The sequence below is a fragment of the Eriocheir sinensis genome, chromosome 16 (assembly GCF_024679095.1).
Source record: "Eriocheir sinensis breed Jianghai 21 chromosome 16, ASM2467909v1, whole genome shotgun sequence".
Classification (NCBI taxonomy): domain Eukaryota; kingdom Metazoa; phylum Arthropoda; class Malacostraca; order Decapoda; family Varunidae; genus Eriocheir; species Eriocheir sinensis.
The window spans coordinates 5,628,970-5,652,246 of record NC_066524.1 but is presented as its reverse complement, the minus strand read 5'-3'; the positions used below and the strand labels follow the sequence as shown (position 1 = coordinate 5,652,246).

General features: G+C 41.5%; 1 protein-coding gene across 1 annotated transcript in view; it reads left to right on the top strand.

Annotated features, from left to right (window-relative positions):
• LOC126999211 (ionotropic receptor 21a-like) overlaps positions 1-23,277 on the top strand; it is a 65,873-nt gene that overhangs the window by 14,648 nt on the left and 27,948 nt on the right. The window contains exons 2-4 of the mRNA XM_050861539.1: positions 16,995-17,189; positions 20,426-20,670; positions 21,322-21,707. Of these exons, the coding sequence (XP_050717496.1) occupies positions 16,995-17,189; positions 20,426-20,670; positions 21,322-21,707 (826 nt within the window). The remainder of the gene's footprint in view (positions 1-16,994; positions 17,190-20,425; positions 20,671-21,321; positions 21,708-23,277) is intronic.

Genomic DNA, 23,277 nt, shown 5'->3' with positions numbered 1-23,277 from the left:
TCAATGGGCAACACTTTTGGTAAGAATGTTTGGGCAATACGAGAGCTTCAGTATGGTTCCGCTGAATCAACTGGCTGGTCATATTTTAGCCAGGATCAAACGGTCACTGTCAGATGGGCAAGCGTAACGGTTCCGAGGCCACCGCTAAATGCCAGGCAGTGGCCGCGTAACTAATCTACTACGCTTGGAGGAATTGAGTGCGGTTTTGCTTCAACATTAAGGCTCCCCTCGCTGTACCCTGTGTGGGCCCCGTTCGGTGCAACTACTGTGGTGAGTCCCACCGCGCATCTTCCAAGGATTACGAGAACAAAAAAAAATCCAGAGATAAGTACATGCAGTGACATCTCAAGTAATGGACTTTTGATTTTGCGGCGCCCTTGTCATTAAGCCGCGAATTTTGGAAAATCAACCGCTTTGGTGCGAATCGCCATAACTCCCTTATTTCTGGGGCTACATAAATGTTGTTGGTATAAGTCGACGGCAAAATGAAAGGGCTATATTTTCTAATAAGCGACATGGCTCAAAAACCGACTCGTAAGGGTAAAAAATCGAATAAATTCGCAAAAAACGGCTCTGAACAAAAAATATTTATGAGATCCCATCCTTGAACCCCACTAATTTTTTTGAGAATTTAAAAAAACGTATGTAACAAATACTTTAGCCCTACCAATGGTCTTTCCAATATGATGCATAACATTTCCCTACTCCTAGTAGTTTCGTCGCGAAAGCTCGAAACGTAAACCCTTTTGAGAGCGATTTTGACGAACTCCAGACACTTTGACGTTTTTATCTAGTGTGGCATTGCTATTGCCTCTAGAAGGCTGTAAATTGGCATGTAGCCCCTCTTGGAAAGGTAGTTTGACCAGGTTGAAGGATGTTTTGATAGCTTGACTCCAAGGTTTCGTCGAGCCGTCACAAAATAGCCTGTTTTTCGGCCCTTTTGCCGCGGTTTGGACACGTCCTAGTTTTTTGCTTATAACTTTTTTTTTTTTTGTGCTTTCCATTTTTTTTTCTGATTATTAATCTGTATTAATAGAGCTTTCATTTGCTAACATGCACGCCTTCCTAGCTTCAGTAGATTTTGCTTGAGCTTGGCCAGAATTTGCGACGAAAATTCGCCGAATCTGACTCATTTCACGCGCCGCGACGAAAAACCTTCCTGACGTCACAAAAATTAATATATCTACATACAAATTAATATATGAACACTTCAATATGTTGAATATCTTGTATTAAAATAATTTTAAGATATCTATATAAAAAAATACTATTTTTATATAATCATTTCACTATATAAATCATCCTATATTAAGCGCGTTATTATACATATTATTTTTTTTGTGTGTGTTCAACTCTATTTCTTCCCATTTATGAATAATACATTTAATTTGCTTTCTTTTGATACCAAATAAATATATATATATATATATATATATATATATATATATATATATATATATATATATATATATATATATATATATATATATATATATATATATATATATATCGAATAAATTCGCAAAAAAAACACGACTGAAAAAAAAAATTGAGTTCCCAACCTTGAAACCCACTCATTTTTTTAAAAATTTCAAAAAGCCTATTTAACATATACTTTAGCCCTACAAATGTGCTTTCCAATATGATGCATAACATTTCTCTACTCCCAGTAGTTTCGTCGTAAAGCTCAAAACGTAAACCCTTTTGACAGCGATTTTGACGAACTCCAGACACTTTGTCGTTTTTGTCTAGTGTGGCATTGCCACTGCCTCTAGAAGTCTGTAATTTGGCATGTAGCCCCTCTTGGCACTACAGTTTGACCAGCTCGAAGAATGTTTTGATAGTTCGATTCCACGTTTTTCGTCGAGCCGTCACAAAATAGCCTGTTTTTCGGCCCATTTGCCGCGATTTGGATACGTCTTAGTTTTTTGCTTATAACTTTTTATTTATTTAGTGCTTTCCAATTTTTTCGGATTATTAATTTGTATTAATAGAGCTTTCATTTGCCACGAAGCACACCTTCCTAGCTTTAGTAGTTTTTGCTCGAGCTTGACCAGAATCCGCGACTAAAATTCGCCGAATCTGACTCATTTCACGCGCCGCGACGAAAAACCTTCCTGACGCCACAAAAATTAATATATCCGCATAAAAAGTCATATATGAACACTTCAATATGTTGACTATTTTATATAAAAAGTATTTTAAGATATCTATATAAAAAGTTACTATTTTTATATAATCATTTCACTATATAAATCAACCTATATTAAGCGCCTTATTATACATGTTATTTCTTATTTTATTTAGGATTCAACCCTATTTTTTCCCATTTATGAATAATACATTTTATTTCTTTTCTTTTTATACCAAATATATATATATATATATATATATATATATATATATATATATATATATATATATATATATATATATATATATTTTTTTTTTTACGTTGCTGCCTATTGCGCCGGTAGGCATCTTCCCGGTGGGGCCTGATGGTCGGCCCAAGGCTTCTTCCAGGTGGGGCCTGATGGTCGGCCCAGCCCGTTCTGGCGCAGGCAGTATTTATAGTATATATCTTGCATATATATATATATATATATATATATATATATATATATATATATATATATATATATATATATATATATATATATATATATGGTATCAAACGCAATCAAATTAAATGTATTATTCATAAATGGGCAGAAATAGGGTTGAAGACTAATTAAAATAAAAAATAAAATGTATAGTAAGGCGCTTAATATAGGTTGATTTATATAGTGAAATGATTATATAAAAATAGTAACTTTTCATATAGATATCTTAAAATGCTTTTAGTACAAAATAGTCAACATATTGAAGTGTTCATATATGACTTTATGCAAATATATTAATTTTGTGGCGTCAGGAAGGTTTTCGTCGCGGCGCGTGAAATGAGTCAGATCCGGCGAATTTCGTAAATATATATATATATATATATATATATATATATATATATATATATATATATATATATATATATATATATATATCTATATATATATATAAGGACTGCTTTGGTGGGAATCGCCATACCTCCCTTATTTATGCGGCTACAGAAATGTTGTTGGTATCAATCGGCGGAAAAATGAAAGGGCTATAATGTTTAATAAGCGCCTGGGATAAAAAAACGACTTGAAAGGGTAAAAAATCGAATAAATTCGCAAAAAAGACGACTCTGAAAAAAAAACCTATTTTTGAGTTCCCAACCTTGAAACCCACTCATTTTTTGAGAATTTCAAAATACTTATTTAACAAATACTTTAGCACTACCAATGTGCTTTCCAATATGATGCATATAATTTATCTACTCCCAGTAGTTTTGTCGTTAAAGCTCGAAACGTAAACCCTTTTGAGAGCGATTTTGACGAACTCCAGACACTTTGTCGTTTTTGTCTAGTGTGGCATTGTCATTGCCTCTAGAAGGCTGTAATTTGGCATGTAGCCCCTCTTGGCGATGTAGTTTGACCAGCTCGAAGTATTTTTTGATAGCTCGATTTCACGTTTTTCGTCGAGCCGTCAGAAAATAGCCTGTTTTTCGGTCATATATGAACACTTCAATATGTTGACTATTTTGTATTAAAAGAATTCTAAGATATCTATATAAAAAGTTACTATTTTATATAATCATTTCACTATATAAATCAACCTATATTAAGCGCCTTATTATACATGTTATTTCTTATTTTATTTAGTATTCAACCCTATTTCTTCCCATTTATAAATAATACATTTAATTTGCTTTCTTTTGATACCATATATATATATATATATATATATATATATATATATATATATATATATATATATATATATATATATATTTTTTTTTTTTACATCGTTGCCTGTTGCGCCGGTAGGCATCTTCCTGGTTGGGCATGATGGTCGGCCCAAGGCTTCTTCCAGGTGGGGCCTGATGGTCGGCCCAGCCCGTTCTGGCGCAGGCGAGTGTTTATAGTGGCGCCATCTTGCATTGGCTCATGCTGCCCCCCGAAACTCGTTCTTGAATTCGCTTGGACGGCTTCCTCTAGAGTCCGGGTTGATGGGTGGTCTTCAGGACAGCATGTGGGTAGTTTTAAGCCACTCGGCGGTGACTGAAAAATCCGAGTGGCAGTGTGGGGATTCGAACCCGCGTCGTCCATCACGCAGTGAATGTGGGCCCAGTACGCTACCAGTTCGGCCACCGCCAAAAGGAGCTACATGCCAAATTACAGCCTTCTAGAGGCAATGGCAATGCCACACTAGACAAAAACGACAAAGTGTCCGGAGTTCGTCAAAATCGATCTCAAAAGGGTTTACGTTTCGAGCTCTAACGACGAAACTACTGGGAGTAGAGAAATGTTATGGATCATATTGGAAAGCACATTGGTAGGGCTAAAGTATTTGTTAAATACGTTTTTTAAAATTCTCAAAAAATGAGTGGGATTCAAGGTTGGAAACTCAATAATAGTTTTTTTTTTTTTTTTTTTTTTTGCAGAGTAGTTTTTTTGCGAATTTATTCGATTTTTTTACCCTTTCGAGTCGGGGTTTTTTTTATCCCAGGCGCTTATTAAACATTATAGCCCTTTCATTTTGCCGCCGATTGATACCAAAAACATTTCTGTAGCCCCAGAAATAAGGGAGTTATGGCGATTCGCACCAAAGCAGTTGATTTTCCAAAATTCGCGGTTTAATGACAAGGCTGGGGCAAGTCTCCGGTCCATAGTGTAGGATTCACCAGAACCGAGCCCTTCCAAGTTCACCGTCGGTCAGCCAATAACAAAACTGCCTCTCCCCCTTCGCCCCAAGCTGTACACGCCCCGGCGCCATCCGTTGAAGGCCTCCCTGAGCTCCATAAGTAGATATACTCGCGCAACGAGGAGGACAATTCTCTTGCAAAATTACCAACTCCTGCACCCACCTCTGGGTCACTGGAGGCAAACTGAGTGTCGACTGCATCCTTTACCCATCGGGGAGGCGGTGGCTGAGTGGTTAGCGTGCCGGCGTCGAGTCCAGGAGGACGCGGGTTTAAGTCCAGCCCACTGCCACAGCTGTGATTTTTCAGTCATTGCCGAGTGGCCTAAGACTATTCACATGTTGTTCTGAAGACCATATATCAACTCGGGGTCTAGATTCTCTCCCCAAAGAAAGGCTTAAGGATGAGCTCCGGGGGGCAGCATGAGCCAAGCAAGATGGCGCCACTATTAACATTTGCCTGCGCCATAACGTACTGGCACCACAGTAAACGCTTGCCTGCGCCATAACGGGCTGGGACCGACAATCCAGGCCCGACCATTAAAGCTTACAGGAGGCATAGGCTGAAGCGTAAAAAAAAAAAAAAAATATTAATCAGCGGCTCCGACAGGGTCAGCCGGAGGTGCCAGGGCTAGCGGTGAGGCGCTTCCACCTCCTGCGACCTCAAGCTCTCGGACATTCCGCGCCGGATGCTTCTTCTATGTCTCCCTCCTCTGTCGCTTCGTCGGGGTCGCAGAAGGTTGGGGATAGCTGGGTGAGAAAATCGCCCCCAGGAGTAGTCTAGAGAAATGCCGACCTTGCCCGACTGGCTGCCCAGTTATCTCTAGCTACGCCATTGTCCTCTTCTCTTAGGTCATGTCTATAGTGCCGGTAGGCTTTCCTGAGGTCGTTAGTGGCCCAGGCGAATTTTGTCTATAGCGGCAGCCATGATGTTTGACTCTTCCTTAGCCAATACTGCAACTCGGTGATAGATAAAAATGGTCACCTTGCATCGGTGGGACTCAAAGGTAGGTCACCGGGTTCGCCTTCGCACGCTGACCACTCGGCCACCGTCTCCCAGAAGAAGAACCCAGCAGCACAACAACTTACCAAACGAATGCTGTTGGTGCAGGGAGGTCCCTATGCAGGGCGCATATATCCAAAGTGTTGTTAGTGATTTTAACATGGGCTCCTCACTCCTTCCTGATTCACCGGCTGGTTTTCATGCTCCTCCCACCTGCATGACGTCATCGGCCTCTCTCGCTTTCGCTTTCTCTCCTCTTTTCTCTCTCTCTCTCTCTCTCTCTCTCTCTCTCTCTCTCTCTCTCTCTCTCTCTCTCTCTCTCGGAAAATAAAGACAATTTCATAAACAGTGTGTGTGTGTGTGTGTGTGTGTGTGTGTGTGTGTGTGTGTGTGCAGGTCTAAAGTGAAGTGCGTTAGATATATAGGTTGTATATTTGAATTACTGAGGTTTTAATTCTGAGGCTTTTGTTGTAGATTAAGGTTTTCATCTACTTATATTATCTCGAGAATTTATGTATCTTATTTGATCTAGTTAACTATTCATTTTCATTTACCTATTTTATTTGTCTATTGAAGGTTTTATTTATTTATGTATATTTATATATTTATTTATTTACTTATTTAGAGAGAGAGAGAGAGAGAGAGAGAGAGAGAGAGAGAGAGAGAGAGAGGAGAGGAGAGAACTGAAGAGAAGAGGAGAAAGGAAGGAGAGGTACTGAGAAGAGCAAAGGTAAGGGCATAGGAAGGGAAGGGAGAGATAAGCGGGTAATAGGAAAGAGAATAAAGGAGATAAGGAGAAAGGGAAGGAAAATAGAAGTATTGAAGGGTGGATAGACACTGGTGAAGAGAAAACGAAGAAGGAAAAGAAGATAAAGAAGAGTAGAAAATAGTGTCATGATAGAGGAGAATGTTGGAACAAAAGAGAAGAGAGAGAGAGAGAGAGAGAGAGAGAGAGAGAGAGAGAGAGAGAGAGAGAGAGAGAGAGAGAGAGAGAGAGAGATGACATCATAGAGGTGGAAGGAGCATGATAACCAGCTAGTGAATCAGGGAGGAGTGAGGCGCGCGTGCCAAAATCACTAACAACACCTCGGAAAACTGCTTCCTTGTCTTGAAAAACAAAGCAAACTATAAATTCAAAATAATGCAATGGAAGTGTAAGTTGTGCCATAGACTTCACAACTAGTTGACGGGAAATCTCTTCAGTCTTGGCGCGCTGGCTTCGCGTAAGGGGCCGATTGTTATGGCGACTTTCACTGCGACAACTCAAACACACTCTGCGTTCTTACTTGGAAACAGGACGAAATCTTCAAGTTTTAGTGCATACAAGCAGGCAGGAGTGTCTCTAGAGTGATTTGGTCGAGGATTCAAGGTAACTTATATAAAATAGCACCATGCGTGCACTTTGAAAACGTTGTGTAAAAAATGGCAAATTTGCGTAACTTTAGGTTGAAATCTTTACGTAAAATGAATGATAACTGTAGGATAGTGAAGTCCACAGTTTTACGTATTAGGAAACAAGAAATGTACGTTTAGTTAGTGCCTACATGGCAACTCAGCTCAGTTCCCGCGTCGCCTAACTCGCCTTAGGCACGCAGTCAGCTGGGCACTAAAGGATTATCGCTGTCCTGCCTCTGTTTACTCTCCAAGTAAAGGACCTACAGTTATTCATCGTCTCTGTACCCTTCCCCACAACTGCAACTTTCGGCAAGCGCCGCACCATGTGCGGCGCCAACTGGACGAGCGTGCAGAACTTCATGGTGAGCAACAGGTTGGCCCAGCGCCTGCATTTGCTGAAGCTCGTCGGGTTCTTCCCCGGGGACGTGCAGGCCGACCTGGACCGGGCCAAGGCAGAGGAGAAGGAGGACGACGAGGTGATCTTGGCCCAGCTTGCCAGGGAGCTGGCCGACGACCAGCCGGACCCGCCGACGGACGAGTTGCTCCTCGCCGCGGTCGGCAACTACGCCGGCTACCTGGCCAGGAAGGTCCAGGCCAACTCCTCTGTGGCCGAGTGCTGCAAGGGAGCTTGCCCAGCAGGAGGAGATGAAGATTACCGTGGAGCTCGAGAGGGCGACCCGCCCTCTGTGATGTTCGACGCCCTGGTCGAGCTGGTCGACAGGGGCGAGCTGGAGACGGGCCGGGCGGTCCTGAAGCGGCCATCTCTCCCAATGGCCCACATGGCGTCCTTCGGGATGTCGCTGTGGGACCCCTGATGTGCAGGGAGGACAAGAAGGAGCGCAGGTTGAGGTTCCTCTCCCTTGCCATGCGCCACAGGGACGGGTTCAGGCACCTCCTGGAGTTCCTGGCGGCCTCAGACCCGACCTTGCAGGGGTACAGGTGCCAGGAGGGCACAACCTGGCCAACACCATCTTGCCGCACATCAGCAGGTCCCTCTTCAACTGTTTCGGTGCTAATTTCTCCAAGGACGTGACCTCAGAAGCGAGGAAGAACAAGGCCTTGAAGCAGCCGACCGGCAGGAAGAGGAGCAGGATCGAGGAGGGCAGGAAGGAGCCGGCGAGGAACAGGGACGTGTACAAGTCCAGGAAACTGACCGGGGCCCACAAGTCATAGGCCAAAAGGCTAAAGTGATTGTTCAGGGACGAGGGCCAGATAGCCGGCAAGACGTGCTGCGGCAATAGTGACATCGGAATTCAACCAAAATAAGTTGTGATTGTATATAGAAAAATGAATATTTTGCTTTTGTTGAGTAAAATTAAGATGTTTCTGCATGCGTTCCTCAAGTATTAAGTTTCTCATGTGAAAATTAAGTGATTTATTAGATGTTAAAACTTACGTAAAAATTGCACTAAATAAAAAAAAAATAAGTAGCTATTTCGGGCAAAACTTATAAGATATGCTAAATATTGCTATTGATTCTGAAAATATAAGTGATTATCTCTGCATTTGGTGATGTTTGTATCTAGCGTAAAATCTGAGGATTTTATAGCCTTTAAGTTTTGTTATACTTATATAAAAACAATTAATCGGGATTTTATTAGGGAACGACTTTGAATTTTGATACCGCTGCTCATGGAGACTCATATATGCCTAGGGAGGTGCCTGTTTTAGTTTCAGGTCGCTAGCTGCTTTGGTTTTGAAAATATTTAAATTTTAAATTTTTGAAAATCGGCCCCCTGCGAATCGGCCCCGCGCCCCGTTTCCCGTCAAGAGATTGTGAAGTCTATGGTTGTGCGCCAACTATAAAGGCCTCCAGTTACACCTATATGACTCCAATCCTTTTTGCATATTATTATTATTATTATTATTATTATTATTATTATTATTATTATTATTATTATTATTATAAGCTACCAAAGCCTCCCTTCAAGGTGCAGATACAAGTTGAACCACACAAAATACCAAAAGGTACTGGAGAAAAGCAAAGGCAACGAATAATTAAGAAACTGACAGTCAAAACCAAAAGGAGGAAAAATAAAATTGCCGTTTCAAAAAGACATTCACGCGAGACTTAAATGTAGAAATGTCTGCAGAAAGGACAATCTCATTATGCAACTGATTCCATAAACTTGTCAACGACGGAAGAAAACATCGTGAGAATTGTGTCGTACAAAAATTCGTAAGATTAAAAGCAAGATGGTTTTGACTAAGAGCAAACCTCGTGACCCGGGCAGGAGTAAAAGGATCAGGCAAAGCATTATGTAAGGGATGCCGATTATTCTTAAAAACTTTAAATAAAATGCTATGGGCACCAACTTGATGCCGATGATCAAGATCAAGAACAAGTGCCGGAGAAATATATTTAATTGAATCGATAGCTCTGTCAAGTAATTTTTAATGGCAATAGGCAGCAGACATCCAAACAGGAGCACAATACTTAAAGTGGGGCAAGATGAATCCATAAAAAGATTTAATTACAGTTGAGTCACAAGCAAATATTTTTAAACACTTACACAGTAAGCCTGTCTTCTGTGCAATAGTGGAAGACATGGAACGAATGTGCTTCTCAAATGTCAGTTTAGAATCAAGAGTGACTCCCAACAAATGAATACTAGAAACATCCTTAAGCAGTTTACCAAAAATATGCAAACAAGGATAAGGTGGATTCAAGGTACGGGAACTACTGATTGTAATGTAATGCGTTTTATTAGCATTAAACTTCATGCCCCAAAGTTGACATCAAGCGGTGATCATTGCCAAGTTCCTATTCAGAGATGCAGCAACTTCACCTCTTTTGCTAGGAGAGTGAACAGAGGAGTATAGAGTGGTATCATCAGCATATGAAATAAGCTTATTTTCGAGGTTAATGCCCAAGTCAGAAATAAACAAATTAAAATATAAAGGTCCAAGGACACTGCCCTGAGGAACACCTGAAACAACAGGCAGAGAAGTAGAGCAGGCACCAACAACAACCACACGCTGTAATCGATTAGCTAAAAATTCTTTAAAAATTCTGAGAAGACTTCCACCAATACCAAGGAGTTGTAGTTTATAAATTACAGCCCAATGGTTCACAACATCAAAAGCAGAAATAAAATCAATAGCAACAACTCGAGACCCATGCCCACGATCTAAAGAAGACTACAGGTCATGAGACAGAGTCAAGAGAGCGTCACATGTTCACAAACCCTTACGAAATCCGAACTGAGAATCAGGGAACTAATAGAATTTATCACAGTATATGGAAAGCCGTTTAGCCAAAAGCGGTACTCAGTAGGAAAAGCTGAAGCTGAGGCTCCCTTCGGGATGGGAGTGATGTTGGCCTTACGCCAACAAGAAGGAAAACTACCAGACTTCAGCAGTGACCTAAATACTACAGCAAGTTTTGGTGCTAAAAACATAAAAAATCTTCTTAAAGAATAGAGGAAAAAAAACATCTGGGTCCGTCCCACCATATATATCAAGATCTAGAAGGTACTTTTTCAATTCACTGGATCGAAAAGCAACTGAGCTAAGTTTTGGAAAGGGGAAACAAGTCAAAGGTAGTGAATATTCATCATCACACTGTTTGTTAATACACATATCAAAGTAAATTAGCCTTTCTTAAAGGATCAAAAAACATTCAACCATCAGACTTGCGTAATGGAGGCATGCTAGAATCGACACCAAACAAGGAGGATTTAAGAGAAGCCCACCATTTGTGTGGTTGAGTAGTTCCTGCAAGAACCTCCTGTATATGAGAATTTTAAGCAGCTTCAATTGCATTATAGATTCTCTGAGCATCAGCTTAAAGAGCAGCATAATTATCCCATAGCAAATGGCATCGATTCTGTCTCCATAGGTGATAATCAGCCTGCTTATCATCATAGGCCCGCTTACAGTCATCATTAAAACAAGGTTTATCTCTCATGCCAGATTTGATTATCTTAGATGGAACTCTTCTGCGTAAAATATCTAACAGACAAGTATTAATAACAGAAACTAAATATTATCAATTTCAGAACAAACATTGTCCCAATTGACTCGAGATTTAAGATAGACCTGACGGGAAATGGTGATATTAGGCACAGTGAAGTCTAAACAGATCTTACAGTGAATGGCATTATGGTCAGAAGTACCTATGGGAGCAAGGACAGAAGCCACTACAATACCAGAAATGTCAGTTACAGCCACATCCAGGCAGTTCCCAGAACTGTGTGTACGTCCATGAGTCAGCTGCTCACAACCAGACAGATTGGAGAAATTCAGTGCAGCAAGACCATTGCTATTGGTTGGAGATACAGAACCCAACCATTCTTGGTGATGTCCATTCAAGTCTTCAACATATATAAAAGATGCTTTGACATCACCTGACTGTATTGATGCCATAGTAGTTAAAAGGCAATCATACAAGTCACTATTAGCATAGGCTGAAAATATAATAATTATTGTATTTGCTACAGACTGACAAACTGCATCTCATGGCAGTGACATACATATTTAGTTAAGTGTTGTGCACTATAACCAGATATAATATACAAACCCATGCCACGAACACAAGGAAAGGAATCCCGTCTAATTAGAACAGGTTTATTTAAATTAGGAATAAAAAGCTTTGAAATATTTATAATGTTTGAAACAAGAGCTGCACAGAAAATAATGTCATGGTTGACAGCAGCCATTGTAAGATCCTTCAAATTCTTATGAAGCCCACGAATGTTGAAGTAAAGGACACGGCAACTTTTAGCAGGTTGTCGGCGTGGGCCAAGACTACTTTCAGTATCACTGGCAAACAGAATTAATAAAAAACAAGTTAAACTGATAGAAAAATCCCGTCAACAACAACAAAGACGTAAAAAGATAACAACAATAAAAGAAAACTGATTTAAAAACAAAACAACAATAGAAACGGAGACATTCTTCGCACCCCCAACCACTTAAAGTCTGCTCCGGACTAGTGGCCATTAGTAAAAGAATCATACATAAAAATGTTGACAAGATGATGGCAGAAAACAACAGGGTCCAGTCGCCATCATACATCTCAATGCCTTGTCAGCTCAGCATGAGATAGGCAGGACCCTGGGAACAGAAAGACTGGGAAGTGCCCTAAGATGAAGACGAGCAGTGTAGTTGGGGAATGAGAGGCACTTCACTGTAGCCCAACTACAAAACTCCACTCGCTGTGAATGGGAGAAAAAAAAAACAAGAATAAAGAGGGAAGAGTACCACCACAAAAGAAGAAGTAGAGGACAGAGCTATGGGAGGTAGAGGGCACTCACACCTCACTTAGATAGAATCCACCCACCACCAAAGAATCCACCCACCACCATGTTTACAAGAAAATATGTCAGGAACCTACGTTCATCCTCCCCTACGTGACTACGTGACTACTCTGCCTGCCACTCACCCTCAGATGTTGGTGATAATGTTTGTGAATATTAATGATGATACAAGTGTAACATGCAAGGTGTGAAATTTAAAAAATAATTGGGTTTAATTTATTGGCTTTATATTCATGCTTGTGGTGAGAACATTGATGTCCAAAATGTTCACATACCTGGCTAGCGTAATGCACAACAATTTTTGGGTCTTGCTAGCAAGTCATTCGACGGACTGGCCCGGCTCAAGTTGTGATGGACTCGCTCAACACGAGTATATAGCACTGTCGATAACTATGCGGGCGGTCAAAGATCCGATTGTTTCAGTCATTTGTGCTTCTTGTCTTGCTGTATGGGGGGAAACATGGACACAACAGTAACTTGTAAAGACATGTCGACTCCTTTGGTTGAGTGGTTAGCGTGACAGGGCCTCGTCTAGGACGACGAGGGGTTCGGGCCGAACCCGGTGCCACAAGCTGAGATTGTTCAGTCGTCAGTGAATGACCAAGACTACCCACATGCTGTCAAGAAGGCCACCTATCAACCCGGACTCTTGACTCTCTCTGAAAATAAGGTCATTACTGAGCTCCGGGGTGCAGCATGATCCAAACAAGATGGCGCCGCTATAAACACTTGCCTGCGCCACAACGGGCTGAGGCCGACCATCAGGCCCCACCAAGAAATCCTACCGGTGCCAAACGCGGAAACGTAAGAAAATAAGTGCCTTCGAAGGCTTATGAGATATCGTTGGAATTGTTTGTGCCTAGCACTTAATGAACCTAAATCGAGGCCTGTTACCAGCTTAGTCCGTGAACGCAAACTCCGGTGTTATTGGAAGTTGGTACGCTTCTGGACATCGATCCTGTTATATATATATATATAAATATATATATATATATATATATATATATATATATATATATATATATATATATATATATATATATATATATATATATATATATATATATATAACAAAGGAGGCAGCTCAAAAACAACAATGAAATTCGGTAATCACTGCTCATATAAAAGGAATTATAGAGTAATGCCCAAAGAAAGATCAATTTTGGATAAGTAAGAGGAAATACAGACGAAGGAAGGCTTTTCCAGAGTCTACCAGTGAAAGAGATGAGAGAATGATTATGTTAGTTAACTCTTGCAAAATTGAATTGGACAGTATAGGGATGAACTAGAGTAGAATGTCGAGTGCAGCGTGGCCGCGGGAGGGAGGAGGCATGCAGTTAGCAAGTTCATAAGAGCAGTCAGCAAGAAAATATCGATAGAAGACAGAAAGAGATGCAACACTGCGGCGGAATTTAAGAGATAGAAGACTGTCAGTAAATGGAGACTTGATGAGGCGAAGAGCCTTAGACCCTTCTTTGTCCAAGAGAGCTGCGTGAGTGGAGCACTCCTCTCCACATGAGATATACATACTCCATACGAGGGCTGACATTTCCCTAATATTTGGATAGCATCTGGGAGGAAGAAGCTGATTTACTTAGAGAGGAGATACGAGGTTTCCCGTTCAGATTTTGAGTTAAGGATTGACCGAGGATGTTCTATGTAGAAGAAGGTGACTGCTGAGTTATATCGAAGAACAAGATATGCTTGTTTGGAAGATTGTGTCGTGTTGACAGGTGATTTTTTTTTTTTTTTTTATTTATTTATTTATTTTTTTTTTAGGCGATAAAGGGCACCAAGTTTCTTTTATCCCATTCAGAAATGATAGCTAAGTTTGAGGTCAAGCGTTCTTCACCAGCAATTTAGAGTCTTGTAATTCTCGTTGGGAGGGTCTCCAGCTGAGAGAACTTGATTAATTCAGACTAGAGTCATCGACGTACGAGCGAGTAGGATTATTGTGGAAAGATCATGAATGAACAACAGAAATACAATGAGGTATGGGACAGAACCCTCCGGGACACCATTGTTGATATATATAGGTTTAAAGGAAGAACAATGACCGTCTACCACAGCAGAGATAGATCGGTCGGAAAGGAAATTGGTGATAAAAGTACAGAGAGGGATATAATCCGTAGAAGGGTAGTTTAGGAAACAAAGATCTGTGTTAGACTGTTAAAAGCCTTTAGCTGACAGCAGATATGCCATTAGGATTAAGGAGTGACGAAAACAGATGAAAAAGTAAAATTGTTAGATATTTTTGGCTAGGTGCCAGAAGTAACTGGAAGAATTAGAGCAAGGAAGGTTGTTGAATTTTCTAGTGATGAAAGGTTGTTTTGTTAATCGAAGCCTCTCTGTCATCTATAGCACGAGAACAAGCGTGAATGAACCAAAAGTTTTTAGCATGAGAAGTAAAAAATGTGCATGGAATGTGTGCCTCCATTTCAGAAACAATCATCTCACTAATGTGCCGGCCTCACAGAGGGGATCTCTGACGTGTAAGCAGTAATCATTTTACGGGAAATCAGAAAAGTACATACTTCGGTCGACCCATCGGGTTGAAGCGTAATGCCAGAAGCACCTCCGTTTCAATGGGTCCAAAAAATGTACAGGAGCCATAGGATAGAATGCGTAAATAAGGTTGTAATCGGAGGATCCCAACGAAGAGAACAGTTTGATAGAGTAAGCTAGCTGAAGGATGAGAAGTTAGGAAGGGGTCTAAAATGCTGGGCGTATCACCAAAGCGGTCGGATATACTTGTTGGTTGCTGAACCAACTGCTCTAGATCACTGAGGTAAGCAAAGTTGTAGGCTTGTTCACCACCAAAACTGGTGGTGAACATTGAAATCTTCTAGAATTGAGATTTCAGGGAAGGGACAGTCAGTGAAAATGTGCTCCACTCTAAGAGTTCAAATAGTCAGAGAATTTTACATAGCTGATAGAGTTAGGTGATAAATAAACAGCACAGACGTATTTAGTAGTATCACTTGGTGGCAAATTAGTCTAAGCCAGTCGGTGGATTTTTTTTAAGAATCAAGGTAGTGGGCACGAGAGCAAGTGATGTCGTTGCATACGCAAACGCAGAATCAAGCTTTCAATTGAAAATTAGGTTTCAGATGATAGAAGGGAACAGAGGAAATTGATGCCAGTAGCCACATAAACTTGTGTTTCAGTGAGGAACAGAAAGTGAGGTTTAGAGGAGCAGAGATGGTGTTCCGCAGAATGGATATTAAAGTGAAAACCGCGAATGTTGCATAAGGTTTTTTTACAGCAAGGGAGGCAGCTCAAGGGCAATAAAACAAAGAAACAACAGAAAAGCCCGCTAGGCGCTGCTTCAAGAAAAAAAAAGTTGATAGAGATAGATCAAGCCACCTCTCAGGTCTAAAGCCAAAAGTGGAGTGTGTGGAAAGTAAGATAATCTGTCTTTAGGGAGCATGCTGAACTACTCTCTGGTGTTGATGAGACAATAGTGAAGCGGGAAGGGAAAATACAGGAAGGACCTTTGATAGACTTGCAGCATCCCCTAACCTTCCCAGTATACCTCACCGGAAGTGGATTACAAAAGTTTCGGTAGGTATCTTTCTACCTACTCCCGGTGTGGTGTCATCTGTCATCCGGTATCCTAAGACATCCCATCCTTAATTTCGCATCGCGTAACCCAATCTTTACTATCACAGAGTAACTAAGTGAAGCTTTTAAGTGTAAAAAAGTACCAAGGAGGTTCTAAAAACCGGTGCAAAGCGGAACAGGTCACAAGAAGAAGTGATTGTTGATATCCTAGTTATATACATACATACGTCATCATTTGCTTTCATAATAATATAAATAAATTTGGGTGGGACAGATCCCGACAAGCAGTCGACAAAAGACACGGTACCGTGTCGAAATTCATGTATGTATTCAGGATGGGATGTTTCACGATCTTGGGATGTCTCATGACGCCACACCAGAAGTGTTGTTTATGTGCGAGACGACCCTGAGTGGAGGAGACCCAGGGGACGCCCACGTAACTCATGGTTGAGGTAAGATGATAAATCCTGCTAGGAATGGCTTTGAATAATGAAGGTAACTGCGCTCGGAGAGACAGTCGGGAGTAATGGCGGCGGGTGAGTGAAACGACACGCCCTCTGGCGTGTGCTTCCCGTTAGGTTTGTTCGAGAAGTGGCTTCCTCCCTCTGACAGTGGTGGGTCTCTTTTCCTGTGTTGTGTTTTTCCATGGTGGGGCAGGAAATGGATTGCTCGCTTTCTTTCGAAGAGATTTCTTGGGGTTACAGTACGATATAAATTATAAGATGAATAACTTAAGAAAATCGAGGCACAAAAAACTTGCTTTGCATTGGAGGAGGAAACCCATGTAATGGCCCGAGACGCGGATTTGGACTCTGAAAGTCTCAGGCATTGAGGTATCGATTAGCTTGACGGCTGGGTTAAAATTTTAAGCGGATTGTTAAAAGAAAATGACCGAATAGATGAATTTCCCATGTGCTTCGAGGAGCGGCTTTTTTCTCATCGCACTCGTTGTGACACTGTGATACCTGCTTCTGCATGTCTTGTCTCTGCAGGTGGTGAGAGCGTTGGAAAAGGCGCTTAATTTCAGCGTCGAGTTCCACCGACCTTCTGATGGGGAGATGTGGGGATGGGAGCAAGAGAACGGGTCATGGACGGGGCTGATGGGGGACCTGCAGCGACGAAAGGCTGACCTTGGCGTGGCAGACCTGTACATCATGGAGCAGTACTTCACCATCATAGACATGTCGGTGGGCACTGGTTTGCAAGCTTAAGTTGTGGTAGTATATCCTTATTTCCATGTTGAACTGTTTATTATCCTCTCTTCACTCCATACTGATTCATTGATATTCCTAAGATTTTGCACCTAGGAATGGTTGATAAATAAAACTTACTTGCTCATTAAAAAAAAAAAAAAAAAAAACGATAGTAAATAAATTAAAAAGTTTTGCCAAAAATGGTTTTAGATACACAATCAGATTGTACATTTTATTTCATTGTTTGATAAGGCTGAATAAAAAAAAAATATCATAAATGGCAAATCAATGGAATTTCATAGATAAAAGAAAAATCAAGACAGCCGAATGTAAAACTGCACGCAACCAGAAAACTTGCCGCAAACAGCGAAACATAGTAAGGTACACACACACACACACACACACACATATATATATATATATATATATATATATATATATATATATATATATATATATATATATATATATATATATATATATATATATATATATATATATATATATATATATATATATATATATATATATATATATATATATATATATATATATATATATATATATATATATATATATATATATATATATATATATATATAAGAGCGATGGACTAAGTCCATCGCTCAACGACCCTCCCGTGACCTTGCTTTCCGTCTCCTCTTTGTCTCTGTTACCATTATGCATGCTCTCTATAATCTTTTCACACCATCTTTTCACAACTGAATGCTCTTGACACATACACCGTTTCTTACTTTAATTTAAAACAACAACTACATTTTGGTGTGGAACCAGCCTCGAATGGAACCAGAACTGTCCTCAGCTACACAAGTGGTGACGACCCAAACAAGTGTCTTATTAGCATTAACTTTTCAGATACACGCCTGTCCTCGCTGGCCGATCGCTTTGGTCAGCGTCAGCAGAGAAAGTCAGTCTGTCGGACGACGGAACCGACAAAGGCCAATCGTTTCTCCGCGGAGGGACAAAATCTTTAAACAACAACAACAAAAACTCTTAATTACCTTTTGCAACATTCAGTGTGATTTCCATTCTGTTGGACAGTCTCTCCTTCAATAAACCTCACCCCTTACTAACCAAAACACAGGTTACTGATATTACTGACAAATTTTATCTGTCATAAACTTCCGTCCAAATCTGATTGCCATGTCTGTGCGGGATATGAAGGTACTTGCTCACGTGCCTTCAGTCTTGATTAATCAAAATCTGGTTAAGATTTCATTGTCCTTCTACAGTAATCTATGTGCGGTTTCTTTCTCATTTCATTCACGTCGCGACCTATTGCGCCGTTAGGCTTTTTTACTGGTGGGGCCTGATGGTCGGCCCAGCCCGTTGTGGCGCAAGCGAGTGTATTTAGTGACGCAATCTTGTTTCGGGTCATACTTCCCCCCGGAGCTCATCTTTGATCCTCTCTTTGGAGAGGTAATCTAGAATCCGGGTTGATAGGTGGTCTTCAGGGCAGCATGTGGGTAGTGTTAGACTACACGGCGGTGACTGAAAAATCCCAGATGTGTGGCAGCCAGGATTCGAACCCACGTCCCTCCTGGATCTCCCGGACGTGGCGCCGGCACGTTAACCCGAGCCCGTTTTGGCGCAGGCAATTGTTTATAGTGGCGCCATCTATTCTTGGCTCATGCTGCCCTCTGGAGCACATTCTTGATTTCTTTCGAACAGTTCCTCTAGAGTCCGGGTTGATAGGCGGTCTTCAGGGCAGCAAGTGGGTAGTCTTAGGCCACTCAATGGTGACTGAAAAATCCCAGGTGGTAGCGGCGGATTCGAACCCTCGTCATCCAGGACGCGGCGGAACGCGGGGCCGACACGCTAACGACTCAGTCACAACTTCACAGCCTCCTGGCTATTGCCTTAGGACAGGGGTTTCCAACCTGGGGTACATGTACCCCCAGTGGTACATTTGCTCTTTTCAGGGGGTACATTGGGTCCGAGAGAATAACCACTACTTTACAATACATGGTGTTGTAATCTGCATTCAAATTGCACAATGTCGTGTTATTTTTTGTTTTCAATTTCCTCATTTTATTAAGCAAAGCTGTTATTTAAATAATTATATCATCAGTCTACACATACAGGTTTCATTATAAAATAATATCAAAATATTACAATTTCATCGTTTTTTAATCCTAATTTTTTAGGGGCACACGGGAACCTATAAAAATGTCCAAGGGGTACAGAGGAACAAAAAGGTTGGGAACCCCTGCCTTATAGGAAGTTGGATAGCCAATGTAATAACCTGCCTGCTTATGTATATTCCGGTTAAGGATTGACTCAAAAGCTTTAGAAAGACAGGAAAATAAAACTATAGGGCGGTAGTTTGAGGGATTGGAGCTGTTACCTTTTCCAGGCACAGGCTGCATATAGATGTACTTCCAGCAGGAAGCACAGTTTTTAAGGACAATAGAGGGCACTCCATCATGGCCCATAAGCCTTTGAAACTTTAAGTATTCTAATAAACTATACTCTTCGTTGGTCTCCTCTTATCACAAACAATTTTCTGATTCTTCCGTACGCCTCCGTTGAGCAGTGGTACTCCTTCGTGGAGAAGTTGTTATCGTGCCTAGCTACGAACCCACGAACCCTGGTTCGAATCTTGAACAGGGCAGGGCAGTCGGCCTCAATCTTCAGAGGGCTTATGGGCCTGATGGAGTACCTCCCATTGTCCTTAAACACTGTGCTTCCGTGCTGACACCCTGCCTGGTCAAACTCTTTCGTCTCTGTCTTTCAACATCTACCTTTCCTTCCTGCTGCAAGTACGCCTTCATACAGCCTGTGCCTAAGAAGGGTGACCGTTCCAAACCTTCAAACTACCGTCCTATAGATTTACTTTCCTGTCTTTCTAATGTTCTTGAATCAATCCTTATCCGGAATGTTTATAAGCAGGCAGGTTATTACATAAGCTATCCAATTTCCTAAAACAAGAGCCATTCATAATTTTCATTGTTCCCTTTCTTTAATGGTAAATTCTGGAACCACCGTTTGGAAGAGAGTATGAAGACAAATAACGAGCCCAAACTGACCTTTGCCTTTCTACTGTGTATGATTGGAGCGAGTTACGAGCATTAACTAGGTATTTGTTTTGCCCTTGACCTCCATCCCATTTAGTATAAAGTAAGGAGATTTTGGGAAGCATCCGAACGGGTGCATGCATTATTCGTACCTAACACCGACCACGCACTACATGGTCCGTTTCCTTGCAGGTGGAATATGACATCGAGTACCTGTGCTTTGTGAACCCTGTGCCCGGGCCGCTGCCGCAGTGGATAGCCCTTAGTTTACCCTTCCCCGTGGAGACTTGGGCGGCCATCATACTCACCGTGGCCGCCGGGATGATCCTTTTTGCAGGTGTAGGCAAAGTGGGCGCCTTAGTTGAGCAGGGAGTGAAACATACGACCAACGACATGGAGGAAATCGATACTACGAATCAACCCACGGAAAGTCGCAGGTAATAGTCTAACGGTCGATTTATCAAGCGATGACTTTAGTAATAAATAACATATAACCTTACGTTGGCAAAAACTAAGACATAACCCTAATGCTTATATATAATATTTCAATCGATTTTTTTTTTTTTTTTTTTTTTTTTTTTACGACGGTCGTGTTTAGTTGCTGCTCTATTAGGCAGCAGTGCTTTGTATAATCAGATTACTGCACGTGCTGACGGCATTCTCCTTTCCCTGACCAACGCTCAAACATAAACCGGTATAAAGTACCCTACAGATGTCATTGTAACTATAGTGTTAATCGAAATAATTTAACTTAACATTTTATGTTGAATATCACGACATTGGCGCCATGGGTTTAACTTTCGAGGTATATAATCTTTCACGTCATTCGCGTCATGGTGCGCCAATAATTACTACACTAAAACAAAACCAACTCATAGAAGTTCGTTAAAGACGAACATTAAAATATATAAAATATATATCTTACATATCTTACTTGCCACATTCCTCAACCATTCTTCTACTTATTCCAGATCACTAAACCAAAAACCTTCTTCACTAAAGCGAAAACATAACAATTTCATCACTAATTCATTGTTGTTGCCAGTGCTACTGTTTTAGCAGGTGTGGTAATTGTTTTCCTTTACCAGGCAGAATCGTGCTCTGTGGGATGAACAGTGGTTTGCTGCAGTGTCCAACAGCTCTTTGCTATTGTTCGGCTGTGTGATGAACACCTCCTGGTGCCGCGTACCTCGTTCCCAGCACCTGCGACTCTTCATAGCAGTGTGGAGCCTCTCATTCGTTATCCTGGCCGTGGCGTACAGGGGGTCTCTAGTGTCCCATCTCACCGTGCCCAAGGAGCAACCCCCGTTGGACACTCACCGACAGCTGTTCGCGTCGGGAAAGGACGTGGGTAGCATCGGTTACACCCTCAAGAGGGTAATGGAAAAGAACGCTGACCCTTACGTGCGCCGCCTGGCAGAACGATACATACACGTGTCCTCCACTGACCAGGGCTTACAGTGGACAGTGCAAGGTGTGTGTGTGTGTGTGTGTGTGTGTGTGTGTGTGTGTAATTCACCACGGCCTGATCACCAGTTGGACTCGCTTTCACCAGCAGGTACCCTTCCGACACGAGCAAGTGCATGCTCATTAACGCATCGATCTCTGGGTACTGCCTGGACCTCACACACCACATACCCCTTGCTCAAAGGGAGACAGTAACCGCTCCTAATCAACGGAAAGAATCCAGCCTGAGCTGGGCTCGAACCGCCGCCTGTTTGGCCGTGAAGCCTTGCAGCACGGAGCGGAGTGTTTGTGTGTGTGTGTGTGTGTGTGTGTGAGAGAGAGAGAGAGAGAGAGAGAGAGAGAGAGAGAGAGAGAGAGAGAGAGAGAGATGGACACACACACACACACACACACACACACACACACACACACAATAATGGCGCCAATATAAACAATTGCCTGCGCCATGACGGGCTCGGGCCGACCATCAGGCCCCAATGTAATAGCCTACCGGTGCTATAGGCCAGATGTAAACACACACACACACACACACACACACACACGGAGAGAGAGAGAGAGAGAGAGAGAGAGAGAGAGAGAGAGAGAGAGAGAGAGAGAGAGAGAGAGAGAAATTCAATCCACACTTTGACTTTTTATTAATATTAATTTGAAGGAAGTGTTGGTCGAGCTTGTTTTTAATTAAAGGAGTCAATTGTGTTGCACTGGGCCACTGAGGGAGGGAGCTTAATTCCATTTTCGCGCTACAACGTTGGTGAGGAAAAATTTGGTGCAGTCTGAATTTACTTGTTTACACTTGTTTCGTGTCAGTTTTTCTTCTCAAAGTGTCATTGATTATAAACAATTTTGATTTGTCCACATTCGTAAAGCCACTAAGTATTTAAAAATATTCGATCAGTTTTCCTCGAAGGTAACGTTAAGGGTTGAGAGCCTCTCATCGGAAGTTTTTTTTGCGCAAGGAAGGGATCATTTTTATGGCTCGACGTTGAACACCTTCTAATTTGGCAATGTCCTTTTCATGATGGTAAGACCAAAACTGTACCGCATATTGCAAGTGGGGTCTGACTAAACTATTGTAAAGCGTGAGTATTACATTTTTATTTTTGAATAAAAAGTTATTTTTTTTTTTAAGCCCAGCATTATATTTGCTTTATTTGCTTCGTCGATGCATTGCTGCGAGAATTTGAGGTTTGACGCGACGTTAACACCCAGGTTTTTGACGCATTGAACGCTTTTGAGTTTAACGCCACGCCTTTCGTAATCGAACCTTTTATTTCTTGTTCCAACTTGAAAAACCGTACACTTATCTATACTATAAGGCATCTCCCATCTATCAGACCAAGATGAAATTTAATGCAAATAATCTTGGAGAGTTCGTCTGTCTGTCTGTCTTCGTCAGTCGTCTGCATATTTACTAATGAGATTAATGAGTCCAACGTCCACATCGTTGATGTAAAATTGTCAACAGCAGCGGGCCAAGAACCGAATCCTGAAGGACACCACTAGTGACAGTCTGACACCACTAGTAACAGTCTGACACTCAGAGTTAAGTTCGTTGATCACCATTCTTTGTTGTCTGC